Source organism: Lonchura striata, chromosome 2 (genome assembly GCF_050655825.1).
Source record: "Lonchura striata isolate lonStrDom1 chromosome 2, ASM5065582v1, whole genome shotgun sequence".
In the NCBI taxonomy this organism is placed as follows: Eukaryota; Metazoa; Chordata; class Aves; order Passeriformes; family Estrildidae; genus Lonchura; species Lonchura striata.
In genome coordinates this window covers 64022381-64045684 of record NC_140704.1, presented here as the reverse complement: position 1 = coordinate 64045684, position 23304 = coordinate 64022381, and the positions used below count along the sequence as shown (strand labels likewise).

Sequence of the window (23304 nt, the reverse complement as noted above, 5' to 3'; positions counted from 1 at the left end):
ATGATTCAAGAGTTTGAAGCTCTTCTCACTGCTCTTTTCCAGGGAGCATGACTTGCTGACAGGATTAACTACTGCCAGGCTCACGAAGCTGGGAGACAGCTGCCACATGGCAGCCATTTATTACAAAGCTCCACTCCTCTAAAGTTAGGAAAGAGGCAGACTGTTTCATCTGTGTTATCAGCAGGGTTCCTCTGCCCCACAGGCTTTAGTGACTAGGCTTTTTCTAAACAAACACCTCCTTTTCTCCCCCACCTTGTTAACATCATATCTTCCTGTATTCTGTTTCTGGTCAGCACAGAAACTATTCCCCCTATCACATCCTCCAAACAACAACAATGTACAACCAAGATAATTTTAAAAGTTTAGAAATACAAATCATATCCCTACCCCCTTCCCCCTGATACACATTTTTAAATTAGGGAGTTTTAGCTTGAGGTTTTCAGAGGGGAAAGCATAGGTCACAGGGAGGAGAGAGAGACAGAGATGCTGGAGCAAAGAGGCTCAGAAGCATGCTGTACAGCCCTCCCTGTCCCATGCACCCTAGGAGGCACTTGTAATGCCAGCCTCCAACTGCAATATCCCAAGGGTCTACACAGCTTTTTCATGAGCAAGATAACTGGTTGCACTCCTTCTGAGATTGTATCTCCACGCCAAGCAGACTCTGCAGGCTCACACACCAAAGCCAACATTTGCCCCCCACCCTAAGAAACACAGGCACATCTCATGTCAACTAACAGTGTGCTAAGGACCAGGAACAGATATAAACCAACTACATAATCTCCATGTGATATTAAGCACAGACAACCATCAGTTGACATTCTCCTGGTACTGAGAGCCAGAATTAAAATATACAAACTAGCTGTTTTAATTTTACCTGGGGTCATTCTAGATATATATTTGCCACAGATGCTAGAGTACCAAAGATCACTCAGACTGAGGTTCATTGCTTCATCCAGGGGAAGAAGAAATCCAGCCTTCAGAAAAATAGCTCTATCCCACCACCTATGACCAAGGTGCCACAAGTTTTGTGAGCACACCCACTGGCTTACACCAGCTGGCCAGTAGCCTTTGGGCTTGTTTGCAGAGCTTTAAATTCTGAAATACAAGGATTCTTTCCTGGTTTAGTTAGGTAAATTAATTACAGTAATAGATAGTGCTGGCACAACTCTCCAAGTTGATTCGCACAGGAAAGCCACTTGGAAAATTTTAAACAGCAGAGCTACTTGCCAGTGGTACTCTTCAGTATGAGTTTTCTTTCTATTTTGAAGCAGTTGCAGTGCAAGTAGCCTGTGGGAGGTGCTTCCAGCTCAGTGACAAAATGAAACAGCATCTATTCATTTTGTGCATTTGTGTGTGCAACACACATGCAAAGAAAGGGTATAGGGATCTTGTTCATCTATTTCTTATGGAATTCAGAAGTCCCTCAGCTTTATCAGAGAGTACAAGAAGCCTTCTCAGGAACAATGTATCTGACCTGAAAAAATATGTATTTTCAAAACAAGAACTGTATATATATACATACACACACACACACACACAAATCCCCCTTCATCCACAACCATATCCAGCTGCTGACCTTCTGAGTTCCTTGTAGTATAGTCTATGCTCTGGGACTTTAAAAGCCTAGCAGGCATTTCTAAAGGATTTTACAAAGTACACTGGCCTGGCCTTGTAAAAGCTCATGAGGAATCCATGAAGGTCATCGTGCAGCTTAGACAGTCTGCAAACAGCATAATCCACGTGCTGGTGAGGTAAGAAATGACCAAAGTCGGGCGGATAGGCCTGAAGACTTCTGCAAGGAATGTTTCCTCCAACAATGCTGTAAACCCTGGAGGAAATGCCTGCTGATCTTCAAAGCCCTTCAGTAGGAACAGCCTTAAGTTTCCTGAACATGAGCATTCTGGTTGCAAGGCCACAATCCTCTTAGGCATACAGAGAAAAACATAAAAACAAAGGAAACCAAAAGAAATTAAAATCCACTAAGGTTAATAACTGCAAATAAGCAGCAGGACTGACCCTCTACTTTGCAACGAGCTGTCGGATCCATCCAGCAAAGTTTTGACGTTCCTCGGCACAACAGCCACACGGATCAAGCAGCAGCTTACAATCTCTGCAGCTTTCTTTTTTCTATTCCAGGCAGTCCTCCACACGTGTAGACTCCTGGACCGCAATACTCAGTTGTTCGGACTACGAGGGGATGCTACAGCTGTGGCTGCACAAGGTGTCCACCGTAACTATACCAAGGCCACCGCAGTGTGCTGCACTGCCAGCAGAATTTTAGGTACAGCCTTCAGTTGCCTGACGGGTTTCACAGGCGACCATGAGTAAAGGGGAGTCTGGACACCTGCACACTGCAAAGAATTGCAGGAAGTTTATTTCAGGAACGCTGGGGAAAAAAAAAAAAAGAACAGACAAAATTGTGAACAGGTTTCTTCAGTAAGTGAAGTTTCAAGTTGCTATTCCTCCAGCCAAAAACGTCTGCTGCTAGTCCAAAACCACCCTCTCCTTCTAGAAAACCAATTCCACTGCTAGTGCTTCACACATTTCCATGAAACAGATGATGCAGACAATTCTTGAAACAATTCACATATGAAATGGGAAATTAAGTTCCTTCTGCTGACTCCATTAATGAAATTTAACAAAAACATTAGCCTGAAACAAAGTCGTAGGAACTAAGTATAGGTTCAACCCAATTCTGGGTAAAGTAGTAGTTGCAAACAGAGAAAAATGAACAAAGAGCAACAAAAAGTGATCAAGTGGCCCGTGCACCCACCCCAATTTCTGCAGGAGGACGGCAAGAGTTTGCCAGTGGAAACTTGACTAATCACTTTCAAATATGCACTCATAGCAAAGCAACACTGAAATATCATAATCAGACCTATGATACTGAAAGTCACACTTCTTTTGAGGAGTGATGCTTCCACATTTACATTTTCTCAGGCATATAAACATACACACCCACATAGCCACCTTCTTTTCATTCTAAGCATGAAATCACCTTGCTTAAAAGTTTTAAGCCAGTACACACTATAACAATATTTTTATTTACATCAGTCTTGCTAAGGTCACTTAGAATATACTCTACAACCAGAAGTGAAGACAACCTTAAGTATTTTAAAAGAACCACAAAATTAAAAATAAAAAAACCTGATATTATTCACTGAGTAGGTTACAACTCTTTCAAGGATCAAACTGTTATTTCTACCCAACTGACAGACTCAATCCTCCAAATTTCACACAAAAATCATGTTCATTCAGAGCAAAAGTAAAGGACAAAGAAACCTCAACACGAGAACTCATATTTTCAGTCAGATGCTAAATAGCAGGGGCTGTTTTCCACTTCCAGTTCAAACAGTATTGTTTTGTACTAAGCTTTATATGCCTCATGGAACTCAACCATTCAATATAAAAAAATAGTAGAGAAGAATTCAGGCAATCAGTAGCCATCTCAATGTGTACATCATTCAAGCATGTATTATGAATGAGTTAAAACAGGAAACTGAAGGGAGAATGCAAACAAAACCACTAGTTAAATGAAATTATTTTTTACTGTAAGGTGGAAAACTTTTCTTAATCTACCCACTCATTTCACACACGGTAACATGTCACTCTCATTCTACCAAAAATTAGAAAAGAGTCACCGCCAGATTTGTTTCACTCATTTCTTCATGTGAACTTCAAATGAACTTCTGAAGCTAGAAGATTTTGCCATCCCTATCTAGTAACAGTTGAAGACAGAAACTGACCCTTTCCTTATCTGTTAGGGTCTGGCATGCCATGGGGGCTATGAAGGTAGGCATTTTCATAAACAGAAACATGTTCAGCCTTTTCACACCAAACTTGAAACAATATTCAAGACAAATTTGACACAAAAAATATGAGAGCTTAAAGGTTCAAAGGATTCTAAGTAAATACAACCCTTTAAAGTTCCTAAAATCTCCAAACATGGACAATTTCAGATGTAACAAGGTATTTAAAAGAGCAGTAAGCAAGTTCCCTGAAGGGTGGGGTAATTTGGAGGGTTATCACACCTCTGGGGGAAGTCACAGGCTCTATCCTGGCAGTGTTTCATCCCTTCATATACCCAGGGGACTGATTAGTTCGTGATAAGCAATTAGGCACCCCAGGGAGGACGGTTAACACTCTTACCAAAACAAAAAGGCTACACAAATAAAAGTCTCATTAGATTAAAGAAACACTATCTGCAAAACAGCAAATTTGTGTTTCTTCCCTTCTACAGGAACTTCCAAATACTACATTTTGCCTACATATGGCACACACAGATCTTAGAAATCCCAAATTTGAGCACGTACTTGCTGCTAAATTGGTAACAAATGCTCTGAAGCATTTTCCTTCCCAAGACACTAGTGCTGTGATGCAGGAAAAAAGGAGGAGGGACAGAGGGGAGGAATAAAGTAAATACTGATTAGAAGACTTGAACTAGCAATCTCATTCAATTAAATTCCCTTTCCCATTGTTAAAATAGTTCCAACCGAGGATGAGCTGCAGGAGGGACCTGGAAAGGTTGCATATGACTGAATGCTGACTGAATTTTAGAATACAACAACAAGTAAGCAGCAGACCCACCATTACATGCCTTTCTCCCCCAAAAAAATGTTCAGGGAAGCCTCCTGCCTGCTGTGAGGTTTGTGGTGAGGCACCTATGCATATCACAGTCCTACCCACGCTAAATCTTTATCTCTGATGAAGCAGAGGGACAAATTCATCTTTTGCCTGCCCATTGATGTAAAAGCTCCAACATACCCTGATGGGGCTGCTCATGACTCACATCAGGCTCAATGTATTTCAAAGTACTTAGATGGCTTAAAATATGAAGGAATGCTTTTCAATAAGGCAACCCCCTGTCTTTTTTTGTTCTTTTATCTTTTTTTAACAGTTTGCCATCCAGTAATAGGAGGGAAGCCCAGCTGCATAGCCTGGGCTTTTATCTTCTGCTGACCACGCAACAACACAAAGCTCATTGCTGGATTTCCTGCTGCTTGCCGAAAGGGGCTGTTCAGCTTGTTTAAATATTACTTGCCTTGGGAGCCTTGGAGTTGTGCCCAAGCACTGTACTGTATCTTCCCAGCATCCATTTCAGCATGTACTTTAAAGGTCTTCAGGTTCCATGTAGTGTGCTGTCTTTGCTACGGGAGGAGCCTCATGACTCCAGAAAAGAAAAGAAACCCCATTCAACTCCTCCCTCTCTCCCCATTTTCCCCACTAATCCCTCTGTCTCATTCCATTACGCAGGTAACAGAAGTCCCAGCTCATCCCAAAAGTATCAAAACACATTTAGTCTTGTAAACTGAGGCATCTGCAACCAAGGAAAAAGACATTTTGGTACAAAAGGCTAAAGTTAGGAAGAAATCAGATGCCATGTATCCTGTACAACAACCTACCACTGTGCAGTGAGCAAGCAACAAAAAAAGTAGAGTAGCAAAAATTGATTTAGTACAGCAGCCTCCTGCCATACTAAATTTAGTCTCCACTGTGGATTTTAGGAAAAAAAACCCCAAACTTTAAGCACAACCGTCTCTGAATTTGAAAACTTAATGTTAAGTCATTTTCCTTTCCTGTTCAGAGTGGGGATGAAAAAACCCACTGTTTTCACAAAACCAGAAAGGATATTCCAACCTTTAGGAATTCTTTCAGAAGCCCTCCTTTTCACAATTACCGTGCCAACAGGAGGCTGAATTCTGGCTGCAAGGTCAGGAGGAGATAACCTTGGCCAATAGAAATGATTTGCATCAGCCCAAAGACAGCGCCAGGCCACCCATTAAGCAGCCCAGCAGGCCTCACTGTTAACCTGTGTGCAGCCGGAAACAGCTGATAGGAATGGAGAAGCAGGAGGTAAAATCCAGATTCACAATCTACAGCTGTGGACACAACCATTCAAATTTGGAAAACTTCAGTAAATACTGACTGTGAGAACTGTCCTGTAAGAAGATGCCTCTCATTTTCCATGGCAGCTGGGATGCAGAAATACATGCACCCCCACAAACTGATGTAGGATTGCAGGAAACTCAAGGCTAGAAGTGAAAACCTGCTTTTCGTCTGTTCTGCTTTGCCTCAGTCTGCAACATACAGACTGATTTAACCTGATGTAAGCCACAGCTGTCATTCAGAAGGACAGACTACCAGTCCTCACTTTACCCCACAGTTCTGGCCACGTGTTCTCCCTCTGGCCTCATGCCAGTTCTAGAGTTTGAACAACCACATGGTGATCTAGGATCATGGAACAGATCTGAATTGAGATTTGCATTTGTTTGTGTTTGGTTTTTGTTTGTACTTAAAAATGCACATACATACAGTTTCATCAACAGCCTTTACACATGGGAGCTGAGACATAGTCAAATTACACCCTCTATTTGAGTGAGGGATGAGAGACCTGAGCAAGAATGTTGCTGGTAACTCTACTCCTGTGGTGCTGCAGTACTGGGGAAAGATGAAAAGATGTAGTGGAACGAACCCACAACCAGCTCCATCTCCAGCCTCCCTCCTCCTGTGCCCCCCTCACTCCCTTGTCTCCAACTCAGAGCTCACTTGCAGCACCTCTGCCATAAAAACATTTAAAAATATACCTGAAGTTCAGTTTTCCGATTAAACCCAGTGAAAATAAGTACACAATAAAATAAACTACCACAATTAAAATATCTCTATTGCACCTCTCCCATGGCATCCCTGGATGAGGAGAGAGAGAGCAAGAGCAGTCTTAAGCAATGAGCTAGTACTTTTCTGCTTACCTATCCAATTTTTCCTACATCAAGGACTGGGTGTAACTTTTGCACAGTGCTAAGCACAAAACAAACACAACTCGAAAATATCCACCTCCCTTCCCCGCACATGGCTGAACTAAGCCTAATTTTCAACTCATTTGTTTGTTTGTAAACTTTTGTAATGACCCTTTCCCCATGCACAAAGACAAAATTTACCACTTCTAATACCACTCATGCTTCATTAAATCACATCAGTAACAATGCTGAAACAGCCTGCCACTGTGTGCCACATGTACCAACCACAGCTCCACAGCCACCAGCAAGTAGGGCAAGCAGCTCACCTGGAGTTCCCAGGTACTTTAGAGACAATATTTACAAACCTTGGGCCCTTGGATTTAAAATACAGCACAATGGGAATGGCACACATGTTTCCACAGGGGCAGCTAACCTCCTAGAGAGATCGGTATTTGTTGAAAATGCATCCCCTTAAGGGGCTAGGATGGGACAGAAGTATAGAAAAGAAACCAAAGCTACAGAGGGACAGGACGTGTTGCCCTGAGCATGTCCTCAGGCACTGCTAGCTCACATTGCTGGCACCATCTGATCTCTCAAAGCTAAACATGGAATGTAGGTAGCAAGTCATAATGCTGTGCAGGCCTGGAGACGTGACCCATCAGCTGTTTCTGCATTATAATTATTACACTGGGGCACAGTAGGACCAGAAGTTTGCCTGGGCAGATTTCTGAAAAGTTCTGGCTTGTTAGAAATGACAAGAAAGGTCACATGCTGCTTTCAGATTTGTGATTACAGTCCCTTTTCTGCAGGCCTGGCATTCCCTGTTTTAAAGCCTCAGTCTGCAAGAACAGCAGAAGGCCCAGAACTGTTTCATGTTACTCAAAACTGCATTAAGAAGTGAGATTGTACAGAACTGTGATCTCTCTCACCCTCCTTCATAAGACAGACAGGAGTTTCTCACAGATGCAGTGAAGCAGCACTTCTGAATCACCATTCTCTGCATTTCTCAGCTGGTCTTGGTCATTTCCCCTTCAGGCCACTTCTGCTCCCAGGCTTTCTCTCACTCTCTTTTTATTTTTAAAGTTTCTGCTACTAATAAAAAAATTATTGCAATACCATCACTTCCTTGTAATATCATATTCTCTAGTGAACTGATTAATTCTCAGAGTGATCCTGACCCTCAGCTCCCACTGGGCCTCAAGTGATGCAAAAGGCTTCTTTCAGATTCTCTTCCATTTTATTTTTGTCCCAACATGCACAGAGTACAAGTACAGGACTCAGTTTTGCAAATCTGGACTTAAAATGCAAATATCTTCACTTTTAGAAAATCTGATTGTTTCTATAACATGCCCAGAATTAAGCAAACCTCAAAGAGTACAAGTCTGTAAGGAAATTATTTCAGCCAATATACATTCAACACATTGTACTGTCCAGGCTTTGCTCTGTAAGTGAACTTCCAATTATTAACAACCCAGTTTTGTCAGGCCGTGACATGAAGTTTAGTGTAGCAGGTCAATGGAGAAGCCATCAACAAAACCTGTAGAAGGACAACAAAAACCTGCAGCAGTACAGAACTGCAAGATTTCTGTTACACAAAACACAGCAGACATTGTAAATTTTGATAGCACAAACTCTTTCCAAATGACTGCCTTTAGAAGCTCACAGACTGGAGGGATGCTTTAAAGGAGGCCATTTTGAGCTACTTCAAGCTTCCTGTTTGACACCATGTGGACTCACCCTGCCCTCCGACCAAACAAAATAAAAATCTTAGCACTTTTAAGCGTATTTCCCAACCAAGATGCACTCAAAGCAAAATCTCTGTGAGGGCCAAACGCTACAGGGATATAGCCCAAAGTTTTAAGGTGGTATTTTTTGCGAGAGCAGAGAGGTACTGGGATGCCAGGTGGTTAACAGGGAGATGGACACAAGGAAGACATCAGTATGATCAAGTGATGAACAAGTCTGTAGGTCAGAAAAGCACACCTGAGGCTAAGAGACCAAAAGCTGTTAGCACAAGAAGAGCACCCATGTCTAGGAAACCACTTTCTATTTTATTCTCCCCATCCCCTCCTGGATACCATTTTCCCTGCTGTAATTCAGAACAGCAAGGCCAGTGATGCCTAACCATGCACTAGAAGAACTGGCTAATACAATGTCACCCAGCTCACAGCATGAACAAAAATCACCACCGAACCCTGCTAGTGGTTAACTGCAAAATTTTACTTTACTGATGGTATTATACTGCCAAGGGTTCCCTTGTCTTTGCACACACCCTTAGAAACACCAAATCTGCTCAAACCCAGATTTACAAATACATGCACAGATATTCTACACATTTGCTTCCACCTGGTGGATTACCAGAGATGGAGACTGCAGCATTTTTTAAACAAATGTGTAAACCTACTTCTAAAATTAGCTGCATGGTAATTCTGTGGGCTGGTGGAGAGGGGCAGAGAGGTCGGGCTCAGGGGAAAGGGAGAAGTCTGCAAGAAATGGAATAAGAATTACTAAACTGTTTAAACCATTTTTAAATTCAGGTTTTTTCCCTCTTGAAAAACAAGCAAAAGAGGGATTTTCTTTCATTTCCAGGAGTTCTTTAAAACAGAAGAGGATAAAGCTATTGAATATTGCTCTGGGATGCAATGAACATGAAAAAAAAACTTCAATCAAGTGTCTTGTTAAAGAACTTAAAATTCTCTTTCCACAGTCCCCCCTTTCATAATCAAGCAAAAAAAATATACATATACCTTGTATATGATCAAAACAAAACCATAAAGCAATTTATTGCTAGCCACAACTACAGAAACCAGGGGTTCTTTTAACACTTTAGCAAAGCAAATGAGAAATGACAGGGAGTATCCTGAGAAACTCTCTGTTACAAATTCTTTCAGATCTGGTTTCTAAAAATTTCCTTGCTATGATACCTGCAAATGCAGCTTTGCAGTAACATCCAGTTCCATTTTCATACACATATTTTTAAATATAGCAGCAGCCTTTGCCCTGTGTATTGAGTACCAGGGGTATTTCATTCTCTGAGGCCAAGGTTTGCAGGAAAGCTGACTGGAGATCTTAGAGGTGTGGCACATTTCTTTTTTGCTCTAAATATTTCTAACTAGAAGCAAAGGTAAGTATTACTCCAGCCTCAATCTGTTTCCCTCTTGCACCCACAGCAGCTCAGTAAGACACAGTAACAGGCTACTGCAAATTACACTTAAGGGCTCATTACAATCAAGGCCTCAGCCTTGCTACTGAACTGATACTAATAGGTTCATTACATGGAGAAGAACCATTAGCTTCAGTAGTGGTCCCTGAATCAGGAAATTTGTTTACATCACATGCACAGGTATTTACAATCTTCTGCACCCTTGTTTTTATTTAAGAGACCAGTGGTGTTTGGCAAGGAGTACAAATCTTGTCCAACAACTTTCACGCTACCCTTACTCCACATGGAGGAGAAGTGCCTACAGAGTGAAGCACTTTCTCAAGAACAGCGTTTTCATCTTACATTGACAAATCCCTCAACCAAGAATTCTATACCTATACATGTACATCACAGTGCAGGAGAAACAATCACACATTCCCCACATGTGTTTTGCGCCTGAAAGAGTGGACAAATACAGAGATATATGTGCAAGATCACTAAAGTGCTTACTCAAGATGTGGGACTAAGTTACCAAGTTCAGTCTTTACAGAGCTGAAATTACCTACTCTGCAAGCAAGACAGACATGAGGATGCTTGGCTTCCACTGGATCATGCACAGTCCCTTTTACTTCTGAATTACAAAAGACATTAGGACCAGACCACACTGGAGAAATCACTATTGCCATTATGCGCAATGATAACAAAAAACTTATTTAATTGATGGCTACAATTCCAATCTCCCACCCACTCTGTCTTTCTCAAATCTCAATGCCCCTGCATTACAGCTTTGAGAACTTGAAGAACAGGTCAACATTTTTCCGCTTTGTTAGGGATTCAAAGTTTGCCATAGGTTTTTTTTCTATTTTCTATAAAAAGGGGGACATGAAAGTAATTCAAAGCCTGAACTCACTTTTCCCTCATCTTCCTTCTCAGAAATGGCTGAAGAATTTCTTTTTTGCTACTTAACTTTTCTTTCAAAAGCAAATGTGGCCTGAAGCTAAACACCTGACATGCAGTGTTTAAGCACAAATGGTTGAAGCTCTGTAGAGCCACATGCAAGAGAAAACAGGGGCAGTAATAAAGCTGGTCATCTCCAATTGGAAATTCTCCTGGCAGCCGAGATTCCTTCACGCAGAGCAACTTACTGATATTCTCTTTCCATTCCTCTCCCTGATGACTCTCTCCTTACACCTGGAAATCTGAAAGCTGACTAAGCTCCCTGAAAACTGGTCTGGCTATCCCCAGTCCCCCCGCTCCAAAACGGCGAAAGCAGACAGTGTGACATCTCAGCAGATGAGGTCTGAGACTAAACTGGTGGAATCGGCAGCAAACATTAAAGGTATCTTTTTTCTCTCAAGTTCAGTTGCTGTCATGGGACCCTCATTCTAAAAGTCAAAAGAATTTCAATGCATTTTTGGGCTTGCTGACTTTAAGCCCACAGGATAAACTCCACTTGAGATTGTTCACAACTCAGAAAACACTTGGAGAAAAGAAGCCGAAAAAAGCCGAAATTCTCTCACAGTCACATAAGTCTAAGAGCCACAGCCTTAGCACTGCCAGTTTCCCATCTTATTAAGTGTCTTGCAATACTTGTTTTTGCAATCGTTTTCCATGCTGTCTACACAAAAAAAGTACCTCAGAAGCCAGAATAACTACATTCCTCAAACATGGACCCTTTCCAGACTCACCCTAAACCTTTCTATGCTTAAGGTCCTGTACGCACATGAACATACAGCTCATTTGCAGGCCCAGCAGTTAATTCACCTTCAAGTCGCCCTAATTTTGAGGCTGAACACTTCCTAAAGTTCTGCATCCCTGCTGGCTGTCTGAGGGAAGACGGCTGCTCCTGCTCCCTCTGCATTCCCGGCCGGCAGGACAGGACTGCGGCGTGGCCTACCTGCGCTGCTGAGCCCTAGCCACGCCGCTGTGTCCCCGTGCACACACAGAGCCATCCCGCAGATCCCTTCTTCCCGAGAAATTCAGTGACACACTGCCTGCTTTCCAGTTTTTGCTTTTCAACTCTTCTTCGTTTTTTACGACAAAGACTGCTCCTCACCCTCATTTCCTCATCACCTCCTCACTGATCCCATGGTAGATGGCAAGGCCTTTGAATCATGTCTGGTAATGTTCTAGATAACGTTCAGACAGGGCACACATCACAAACTCTCTTCCCAAAGCTTTAAAATCCAAAAAGCAAATGCTCTGCCCATCACCTTGAATGCTGTCAGGCAATAAAATTGCTAATTAAGAGAAGTCACCTAGGAGAAGTCTCTGGCTACCTGCCTGGGGTCTGATGACTGTAGGTAAGTCCTCGAGAGGAAAGGATGTGATCTGGCCACCACTGATGGTGGCTTCCTTCAGATCCTCCAGAAGATCCTGCCCTACGGACCAGGCCCTGTGTTCAGCTCTCCTGGGTTCCTACATTTCATGGGCACAACAAACAGTAACGGCAGTACATCAGTAAGAGCCACCCCAACTCAACAGTGACTGTGTCCTCCTATCACCCTTCCACGATGCCACAGACATCCTGGAATTCAACACCACGAACTCGGAAGTACATCCTCTCTGACTATATCAAAACAAATGCCATTTTGGAAAGGTTTTTAAGAACAAAAAGTCACAGTCCTTCTGATTTTTGTGCATGGAACAAACACTGAAATACCTGCCTTGTGTGCCTCAGGCACTGAAACAGCTGAACTCCAGAAACAGCTGTAGGATGGAGGGACAAGGGAGATTTTTGTGATGAATCCTCTTTTCAGGAAGTTTTAGAAATAACTGTACAATCACACAGATGCAATGCATTGCTCAAACAAGGATGTAAACTCAGAACGGGAACTATTTTAAAAATCAGGATGGTTTCAGGTTTTATATTTATTTACTGTTTTGACTGCAAAGGGTAAATTGTCTCCTGTAATAGAAAATTACTTTTCTACTTCAATATATAAGTAACACAGGAATTTGCATCTTTACATCTTTCCTATGCATTTGTATCATAGACTCAATGGCACAAACACAAGGATGCCTACCTGTAAGGTTCATAACCACACCTCGGCATTAAAAAGATTACTGAGCAGTCTAACAAAAGGGTGTTTAATTTTAGTGCGCCCTGATTCTGTATCACTCAGCCCATTTGCAATCTGTAACACGGCTATCGCTCAACTGATATTTACTGATATTTGGAGACAAAGGGACCCATGTTTCTCCCTCAATCAGATTTAATAAATCCACAAAAGTCAATACAAAACAAAACAAGAGACAGAAGAATCAGGCCTTTGGGATGCTATACTACTGTCTCCCGTGTGGCTAATTTTGATGAGCTTGTTGAAGCACAGCCTTCAGCCAAGTGCTTTTTCATACAAACATCCATAGCTGAGAGACGATTAATCACCATTTATTACTCACCTTCTGGCAACACCCACTCTAAGCTAGGCACCATCCAGACACATTAAGACAGTCCCAGTCTGAAGGCTTTGTGGTAAAAGAAAGCCATTTCTGAGACCCTATCCTGATGCAGAGATATCTACAGACCCCCGTGGTACTCGGCACAGCTACTGGGATCTGCCAGAATAAAGGTGCTCGCAGGAATACTCAATCACAAATACCAGTCTTTCAAAAAGGGATGAGGTACGTATGAAATACATTGGCTATACCTACTTTTCAGTACCTGTCAACTGCTACTGGCGTACAAGTAAGCCTCGTGAAAGGATTTTGCTGAAGAAACAGGGTGAATCTTCATCAATTTATCTATCAGAGCCCCTCACTTGGTTACAGGAAAGTAGTTATTCTGTTCTTCTGCAGCATTAGTAACTTCTCAAACAAAGAAGCCTGATTGAGGCAGACAGTGAGGGGCTTATCAGCTTAGGAAATGGGAAGGATGGTCCAATTAACTGCCAAGCAGTCAGACATAATTCACTCTGACCAGGCCAATGAGAGACGAGTCCCAGAAATGCATGTCCTGTCCATTTATGTAACACCCAAACATTCCCCCCTGCAAAGGCTTCCCTTCTGGAAGAACTGCCTAAGTAAAGAGCAAACCACTATAGGAAAATCCACCTGTATGGACCTGCATCTGATTAAGCAACCATCTCATTGGTACAGGAGGCATTGCTAGTCATTACACTGCGGAACTCAGGCACTAACAGGCATCACCAAGCAGACAGACAGAATGCTCTGTGAGAGGTTATCTGGGGTCCACACCACTGTGCTGTCTTCTCACATATCAACAAACAAGACAAGATGTAGAAGGCACAAAAAGGAAAAACCCCGCCCTAGTGTAGGTAGGAAGGCTTCATCTCAGTTTCCTGAGCTACTTCTGCCTAGCACAGAAATAGCCAGATGTTAACGAAGTAATTTCACAATGTTAAAAACAAAAAAAAAAAAAAAACCTGAAGGCAAACTGTATGTAAGAGCAGATTAGCTGTGAATACAGCCACAATGCTGCTCTTTATGTCCTCTCCCATGCTTAGTATCTTGCTAACACAGGGTAAACAGAAAGAAGACCAAGAGAAAGAGTAAGGGGAGAAATTCTACAAAAGATGCTAGTATGGAAAGAGAGATATCTCAATCAACCAAAGCTTTAACTTGGGATTTATCACTTAGGATGAAGCAGGCATTTAAAGTTGAGAGAAGAGAACAAAGAAAAAAAAGCCATGTCTCCAAAGCACTGATTCATAAACACAAACATCTGATGTTTAGGGGAAGAGTGGAACCTTTACTCTGCAAAAAAATGCGTATGTGGGACCTGGTCCATCCTTTGATAAGGTACCTTGTTTTGTGTAATCCTCTCACTTTTTAAGTGCCAGACTTACGACTGCCACAGTCAGAAAAACATGCCATGAGCAGGAGAGTAAAAAAAACAAGCTGTGTGGAATATTTATGTTACATATGGCAACATCCTATTTGTCAGGCCGTTACCAGGAGCTAAGGAATCTGTGTGGTACCACCAGCAAATTTGCCGTGCAGCAGGGTGTAAGAGCAAGCACAAAACAGACTATATATGGTATGTTTACTGAATGATTAGGCATAAACATGTTACAGAAGAAATTATGTCTTGTATTAGATGCTGGGCTTCCTGCTGCAAGGCAAACCATCCTGCTCAGAAAGAAGTCTCACACATTCCTCATATGCTTCTGGCTGTGGGTGCCAGTGAAACCTCTAGAAAACAGGAACAGGTTATGTGGCAAGTAATGATTAACTATGTGGAGGATCAGCCCTCCAAACTCCACCTGCCAGCATTCCCTGTCTCTTTGCTCCTCTTCCTCCCCTGCTACTTTTGTGTTGGGACTGTTTGCAGGGCAAGTCGGCAGAGAGGACAGAGGCACTCACAGGCACATGCCATACCGAGCACTGCCTCTGCCACAGGATGATGGGCACGGACAAGTGCACCCTCTCTTTCTTAAGAAACAGCTGGCAGCAGGCGAGCGAGCGCTGCAACCATCCGCCTGCCCCACATCCAAACCCAGCTGGCAAAGGACTGTAACGGGGAGGAGGGGGAAAATCCTGAAAGGGTAGAGGGAGGAGGGTGTACTGAAGATGCCTTAAAGCACAGAAGAAGGCTCGTTTCTGGCTTCCGCGTCCTGCCTAACCTGTTTTGTGGCATGTTCTGGTTAACTCTCCTTTTGGTCGAGGTTGTTAGTTGTTTTTCTTCTGGCATCCAAAGCCAAGCTGCAGCCCCTTCTCTCCTCTGACTCCTTTCACGCTCCATCACACTCCAGTACAAACATGGGCACACAGAGACGCCAGAAAACAAAATGCTGAGTTCATCACAGACTGAAACTGGATGCAGTTTCTTTACTGGAGGGAACTGGATCTTCCTTGTCAACTCACCAGGACCATCAGACCTCAGGTGCCAGACTTCTCACCTTCATCACTGCTTTCTGACATCAGCAACTCATCAAAAAAACTTAAAACTACACAAAGTGGTAAGGGGGTGGGAAAACAAAGGGGAAAAAGTCACAAACCTCAAAACATACACCTGGAAGATTACATGCCACACAAATCTAGCCAGAGCGCAGAGCCCGAGCAGCAGCAGTGATTACAGCACCAGGACATACCATCACCACCACAACAGATTTATGCCTTCACTGTGTACAGTATTCACAGGGTTAATGAGCAGCCCAAAGATCAGAAATAAACCTGCAAAACAACAAAAAGCATCAACTCCAAGCAGTGCTGGGTGGTTTTTGACAGGGGTTAAGCAGCTGGTAACTGGTGACAAGAACTTGGTGTTGGTTCAGTAGCCATTTTAAGCAGCAGATACATTAATCATGGAAGTGCAGTAACAAAAGAACGAGCAAAACCATGCTTCACAAATAAGGACCCCTCAGCAACACACACATACCCCTCTGTCGTGCAAAATAAACTCAGAGAAGCCAGCAAAGAAGAAAGATTATTCCATGACCTCCAGAGCACAGCAAATCCCTCAGAGCAATGAGTGCTAGGCATCAGAAACTTCCTGGTTTCCAGGCCGTTGTTTCACATGTTTTCTGGGGAGTTTGCATGCTGTGGGAAAGATTCCCAAGTACACTGAAAGCAAGCCTGAAACATCCCCTTCCACTCCCACAGCAAGTATGCAGTCCATAAAAGATTAAAGTGTTGGAAACATATGCTCGAGCAAAGATTCCTCTTTTAAAAAAAAACAACACATCAACCATTTAGCAGCTGATGCATTTATCAAAATATTTTGCCATCCCTTTTCCAAGAGAACAAGGTGGGGGGGGGGGTGGGGGGTGGGCAGTGAGATGGAGCAAGCGAGCAAGCATGTGAGACATATGCAGCCTGTAACCTGAACACCGTTTTACAGATATATTTACCATCTTGCTTTTCTTTGGGGGCTTTTCAGGCCAGGGCGGCTTTTGTCTCTGTGCTATATGCCAGCCAGCTCATAACAAATGAACAATTGCAGAGTAAGCTCCTTCTCTGAATTACTGGGATGCTGGGGCATGAAGATGGGCCTGAAAAAACTGTTTGATTATGAGCATGATCAACCCCTTCGGTCACGCAGGTGCTTGAAGTCTGGTACAATTATTAACTGTGCTGCAGTCACATGAAAGAGAACAAGCTTCCCCCTCCCACCCTCATCCCACGGGTAACATAATGTGGGCAGTAAATATATGAAGGAACATGGTGAGGCTGGGGGGTATGTGCAGAAACCTCCACAGAAAGGCTTCATAGCTGTACATTTTATTATTTCTTTTTGGTGGATGAATTATGGACATTACAGACAAGCCTGATGGATGCCCAGACATGTTTGGGTACCCAAAGGAGAGTGAAGTGGGGAATCCTCATCTCCACTCAGTGCTGCCTTCATTAAAGAGGGAAAATCATAGGTGTTTCCAATTTTCCCCATTTCTTAAACACCATGATGATGGAGCATGGAAAGTATTTTTACTAAAACACAAATGAATAATTTCTAAACTGGTGGGCTTGCTTTTGAGGTGTTCTTATTTCTTGGAGGGGATTCAACAGGTATGAGAGAGGAGGGATGGGAAAAAGAGAGCACTGTGCTTCTAAAGAGAAACTCCTGGCATTGAGACAAATGAGGCAGGCAGTGCTCTAATCTGTGATTCAGCTGTTGGGACCAGAGTGTCATGGAATCTCCCTGCCTTACAGCTTGTGCTCACATAACTAAGAATGGAGATGGCATTTTCCAAAAGTTGCTTACCAGGACTGAGAGGGATACGACAGAGAAAGAGCATTCAATCAGCATGGTACCCAACTAACCCTCAACTCATGCATGACTCAGACTGCCAGAGGGCTACTGTGGCACTATTTTACTGTGAACCAAACATCACAGGTGTGTGCGTGCCGTAGAAACCTGAGCTCAGAAATCCTGGCTGGGATGGAAGCTGTGCCTGACGGATGTGCAGCCCCTCTGGCCTCTCCCAGCATATCCTGGCCCAGCACAGCAGCCCCTCCCACACAGTGTTTCAGCTGAAAACAGTAAATTCTGCTGACCTTAGAAGGGGGATAAGCAGGGCAGGTGGTGAGAGAGAGCATCAGGTTTGGCATAAGATGACATTTCCTAGACATAATTAAAAATATAAAGTGCAGAGCATCTTTAAGTGGTTACATCTACACAGTCTGTGTAGCCTTGTGACACTGAACAAGAAAAGGTGGTGGTGGGGGAGATAAACAGCAGGTTGATGACAAACAATAAAACATAAATGCGCACATCCTCTTTCAAAGTGTCACATGTAATTTCTGTTTAGCTATAATTGAGTATGTCCGCAACAAAACAACTACATTTGTAATATTATACCATGCATCCATTAAAAAAAAAAAAAATTGCTTTTGCTTTGGCCCACCTACACAAAATAATGAAGAAATATCACTCATCAAGAGCTCCCTCAGAAAAATAAGCCTTAAAATAGCATGATACACTCACTGAATAACACAGATTTCTGCAAAACTCCCATTCTTTATATATTTTACATCTAAAAACTGCAAGTCTCACACGCGCACACACAAAAGACAGACAGACTGCTGCTGTGGACAAAGTGGTGCCATTTAATACAAAAATCTGGTTTATGCATAGCCTGGCTCTAGTGCATGCTGGGCCCAAGCAGAGTGGGATGCAGCCAGTTATATCGAACAGTTGTGCCCTCAGCAACAAATGGTGCATTCATAAAACTGGAAAAGCCTCTGTCTAGGGGATCGCAGCTCTGCAAAGAAACAATCACTTGCTGACATTTCTGAGGGAGGATATGGCCAAAAGAGGTTGAGGGGGAGAAGTATGATCTACAGGAAAGTTATGTTCAGAAGAAATACCAAAACCTAAGGGAAGAAAACCCAAATCTACCACTGAGCTCCCTTTGCAGTCTCCCTCCATTAGCTAGTCTCTAACAAAGGAGCAAGGCCACCTGAAAAGACATGTGGTAGGAAAATACTTGGCCAGTCAAGAGTATAGAAGAAAAAGAAGAAAATAAAATGCTTTCTTGTAGAACACTGGGCCATAAGAAGTGACAGCCATCATGCAGGCCGTAGTACACAAAGCTGCATGTGACAGGCAGTTTCTCACAAATTTCTTACCCTTGCCTTTATTAGTTATGCCACCTCCACACTGGTAACTAAAAGCCAACATCTGGTGCTAGCTAAATGTCACCACAGACAACCTCTTTAATAAAAATTTAAAGAGTCTGAATCCCAACAAGGAAGTCATTAGTGCTTTGAATGTAAGACCCTATGTGAGCTTCAAGACTGGAAAAAAATCTTCCTTTTAAGCTGCCCAGAGCAGTGACTTTGGTTGTACACTAAAACCACTTCTTCAGGCCCCATGCCACTTCACTCTGGGGATGTTCAGTTCACAGCTTCTGGCCCATGTGTAGCCCATCGGGACAGTTCAGCTAGTCAGCACCTTGTGCTGGGAAGCACAAACAGGTCTATGGATGTCCAGGTCTTGCTGCAGGGTGAGATCATGCTGTCCAGTCTGCCCTTGGCTGAGGGAACCTCTGGCTCCTGAAGCTGAAATGCCAGACACTGCAATCAGCCCCAAAGACACCTAACATCTCTGAAAGCAAATCTGACCTCGTCCCTAAGATGCATGAGACACCCATGCAAGTCTATGCAAAAGTGCTCCCTTTAGAGCTAAGCAGTTAAGCAGCATGGCTTATTAATTAATATCTGTCACCCGCTCCATTCTACTGAGTTAAGTAATAAAGCAAAAAAAACCCTCACATCATATACCATAACTGAAGTTCAGTCAGTGGCAGTTCCTGTAGGACACCAAAATAATTAAGTCCCACTTGCACATTAATAGGAAATAAGAAACAACTCTGCCCAAGCACTCCTGGCTGCCCTGAAGCTGTGCACCCTATTTCCTCCTGGAGTTCATGCAGCATAGAGGTCTCACACCTCGCCCAATGTAAGTTTTCTCCTAAAAACTTATCTTGACAGTTTGGGAGAACTGACCCTGTCTTCCACAGACAAGGCAAGCCCAGCTGAAGGAGAGACAACAGAAATTTTGTGGCTGACAGAATGAGTCCCTCCATTGCATTATCAAGAGATTTGTATTATTTTAAGACATTACTAATAGAGTCCTCTTGCCCTGAAGCCTTTGCAAGGGTATCTAAAAAGGGGATGCATGTAACTATCCCTATCCCCAGTGTACCTAATGGTCTTCTGAGAGCCTATTATGAAACCGTTTCAGAGGTGAACAGGACTGTGGTCCCACAGACTGACAGTAAAAGTATTTTTCCACTGAGGTTTAAAAAACCCAAGCAAGCAAACAAGCAACCAAAGGCAAAACAGGATGAGTACTTCTTCAAGAGAGACAGCCACTCCTCCACCTCAGTGCCAGAAGCAGCCAAAACCTGCAGGCCCATTGGAGTCGAGGAATAACTGGGAACATGCACGGCAAGCTACAGCGGTGAGAATTGCATAGCTATTGAGGCACTGGAGAATGAACGGTAATGCTTCTGCTTACCAGCTGTGCACTGCAAATGACTGCTTTTGCAAGAAAGCTTGCACTGCAGTTGCATAAATAATTTCAATAAAACTGTATAGAAAGCCACTTCATTAATGCTGGTTATCAGCTGGAGACTTACAGCAAATACAAAACTGCAAAGGCTTTTACAGATGTATCAAAGCAATCTAAAAACTGTCTGACTTTACTCATTGGTAGGTTCCAGGCAAGGCAAAAGGCTACCCACACATGTAATGTTTTGTACATGCTTCCATTAAACCTACCCTCTGCATTCTAGAATTCAAGTGGCACACATGATTTGGTTTCCCTCCATAGGCTTTGCAAAGGCTTCTAATACAGCACATGATTGATTTTTGTCAATTGTTAGTTTTAAATTTGTTAGTTTTAAATTTGAAGAAGGCAACAAAAACACCTGGGAAACTGTGGGAGAACATCTACAGAGCTGAAAAGAAAATCACACCCCAGTCTCCTGAAAAGCTTTAATATAAAGCTCTTTAGGAAGTCTGTGAATAAGGGATGAACAAAGATGTACTCCATTTGAGAAAGGTACTTCCTTGGAACACTGAATCACAGAATACAAGTCTCCGCATCACCTTGCAAAAGAAAAAGGAAAAAAAAAATCCTGCCTGAAATGTGTCATTTTTTTGCTGCTGTTTACTTTGTTTGTTTGTAGTGGTTTTGTAAAATCCCACAAATATTTCAGACTGAAACCACAGTCCGTATTTTATATTTAGATGAACTACGCCATCTTTCAAGAGGCTGTAATGGCAAGCCTGCATGTAAAGCTCTCTCTCTGCCTGCCCTGGGACCATGCAGCCATTGCAGAAGGAAGAACATGGGCCACCGCTGCAGCTCTGGTGATAACCCTCCTCCATGTGCTGGTCCAGCCACCCCACAGTCCAACTCCTGCAGGATGGAAGAGTGACTCCTTGCACATCCCATGATAAGGGATGTTTTTGAGTAGGATGGTTAACATCTGTAGGTAAAATTTAAAACCAACAAAAACATCTTTTCCTTTCTTTCTTTTACTTCCCATCTGATCCAGGTGGAACCAACAGGATGGAATTTGCTTCTCATGCTGATGCCTCCAGTATCAGCCCTGATTTGAATCGATATAAAACACAGTAGGGAAAGGAGCCTGAAGGTTTCTAACCGGGTGTGTTGAACACCATGACCTCCTCACACCCCCGCCCCACAAATGCTTAACTGCTGAAAGAAATTCCTCTCGTTTCCTGCACTGAATCATCTGTGTCACCACAAAGATGAGATTTTTAACTGTGTGCACACGTTTCTGATTTGAGGGGCATGCAGTGTAGGGTGTTTCTCAAAACTACTGTCAGACTAGCTACACACGGTTTGGATTTCTTCTGTGTTTGATGTATCATTTAACTAAATTAGTGTTTTTCCAATGAGGTACAACCTCTCAGTGATGCTGTTTTCTAGGAAATATGTAGGTGAATGCTGCTGCTTCTTTTGCAAAGAAGTATTTGAATGAAGCTAGGAGGGACAGGATATGCTGATTTGCACAATTAAAAATAACTTACAATTTGAACTGTGGCATCAGATGCTTCAACAAATTTCATTAGGGCAGATTACATGCTCTTTTCAAAATGCCTTTTTTTCCAGACCACAGTGTAAAATAATTTCATTAATTTAGCCACAATTACCTCATTTTCGTTGCTAAGCTGATCAACTATTTTTTAATCACTACAGCAATTCATTCTACAGAAAAGTTAGCAGCACTGTAGCCCTCAAATGCAATAAAAAAACATCCAAGTCACGCAAGAGAAAGAAAGGTGAGGCAAATTGCTAAACCGCAGTTCTTTAACCACCTTTCCTAACCAGGATGGCTTTGTATCATTGCAGGCACAGAAGGGAGGGAACTGTGATCTCTGTTCGGCTGTGCACTGCCAAAGCCAGAGGGATCTTGGTGGATGATGGGTGGGAACAAGCCCCTGCAAATATGCAACAAGCAATAGCAAAGCTTATACTCTGCTCTAGATTGATCTGAGTCACGAGGAGCTAAGCTGTCAGTCAGCAAAAGTGCAAGGAGACTGATTGTTCTGGTCATCTCCCTGGAGCAGAAAAAAAATTCAAGATGCACATCCTTCTTGCAGTACCCCCACATACTCTCACCCAGATGAAAGCTTTAAGACAAGAATCATGTTTTCACACAGGCCTATTTTTCCACAAAGTGTTGTCAACCTTCTCCCCCCCTTATTTTAATAAAGGAAAACCTACCATCCTTTTGACCTTGGACTTGTTCATTCTCTCTGTTTCTCTCAGTACATGCTCTTTGCTAACCATTCAGCATGCTGCGAGCCCAGATAAAAGTGGTTAATGTTTACTGAAACCTGTGTATGAACTGTACTAAACCTGTTGCAGAGGGAGGCAAAGTTCTGCTAGCAGCATCCATGACCAATTAAAAAGAAGCATTAGCTTGTTTTTCTTTTTAAACTCATCCCCCCCGCCCCCTGCTAAACAGCTACATGAGTAGATGGGCAGGCAGCTCAGGGAGAAGACTGAAAAAATTCTTCAAATCCATCCACCTAGACACTTCAAAATAAGTTGCTGTTCTGAGTACCACAGGCCTTTCAAGAATATACAAAAGGAATGAAAGAACTACTGGGGGTAGTTTCTGGGGTCTCTTTCTGGGGCATTCATACTTTATCCCCAAATAATTATTTTCCAAAACAGTCTGAAAACCTACTAGTCTAGCAGAACTGTTGAGTTTTTCTTTTAGCTTTCCCTCTAGAAGTCCACACACCCTTGGCTTGAGCAGTCTTCAAAACATCCTGTCAATTAAGTGAAAAAGCAGAATGTTACTACTGTAAACTCAAACTACAACTACCAGTTGATCCGTATTATTTAGAGACTTTAAATTTATCATCATTTCTTCCCAGCAGAGACACTCTTAGAAACAATCAGCAGTTTCAACTGCTGTATCTGTGCACTATTTAGGAACAATATTTTGAAGCATGGACTAAATGTGCGCATCGCCCCTT

At 42.7% G+C, this 23304-nt stretch overlaps 1 protein-coding gene across 7 annotated transcripts in view; it reads right to left on the bottom strand.

The window, feature by feature from the left end:
- The window catches only part of RREB1 (ras responsive element binding protein 1), a 133662-nt gene that overhangs the window by 86168 nt on the left and 24190 nt on the right, over positions 1-23304 (bottom strand). For 2 of the 7 annotated variants that reach the window (XM_021534650.4, XM_021534659.4), the window contains one exon: positions 2017-2386. The exons of 4 other annotated variants lie outside the window; for them this stretch is intronic. In XM_021534650.4, the coding sequence (XP_021390325.1) occupies positions 2017-2047 (31 nt within the window). In that variant the 5' untranslated portion in view covers positions 2048-2386. Of the gene's footprint in view, positions 1-2016; positions 23004-23304 lie in introns of those variants that run through there. One more of the 7 variants, XM_085571470.1, reaches the window with a different exon arrangement.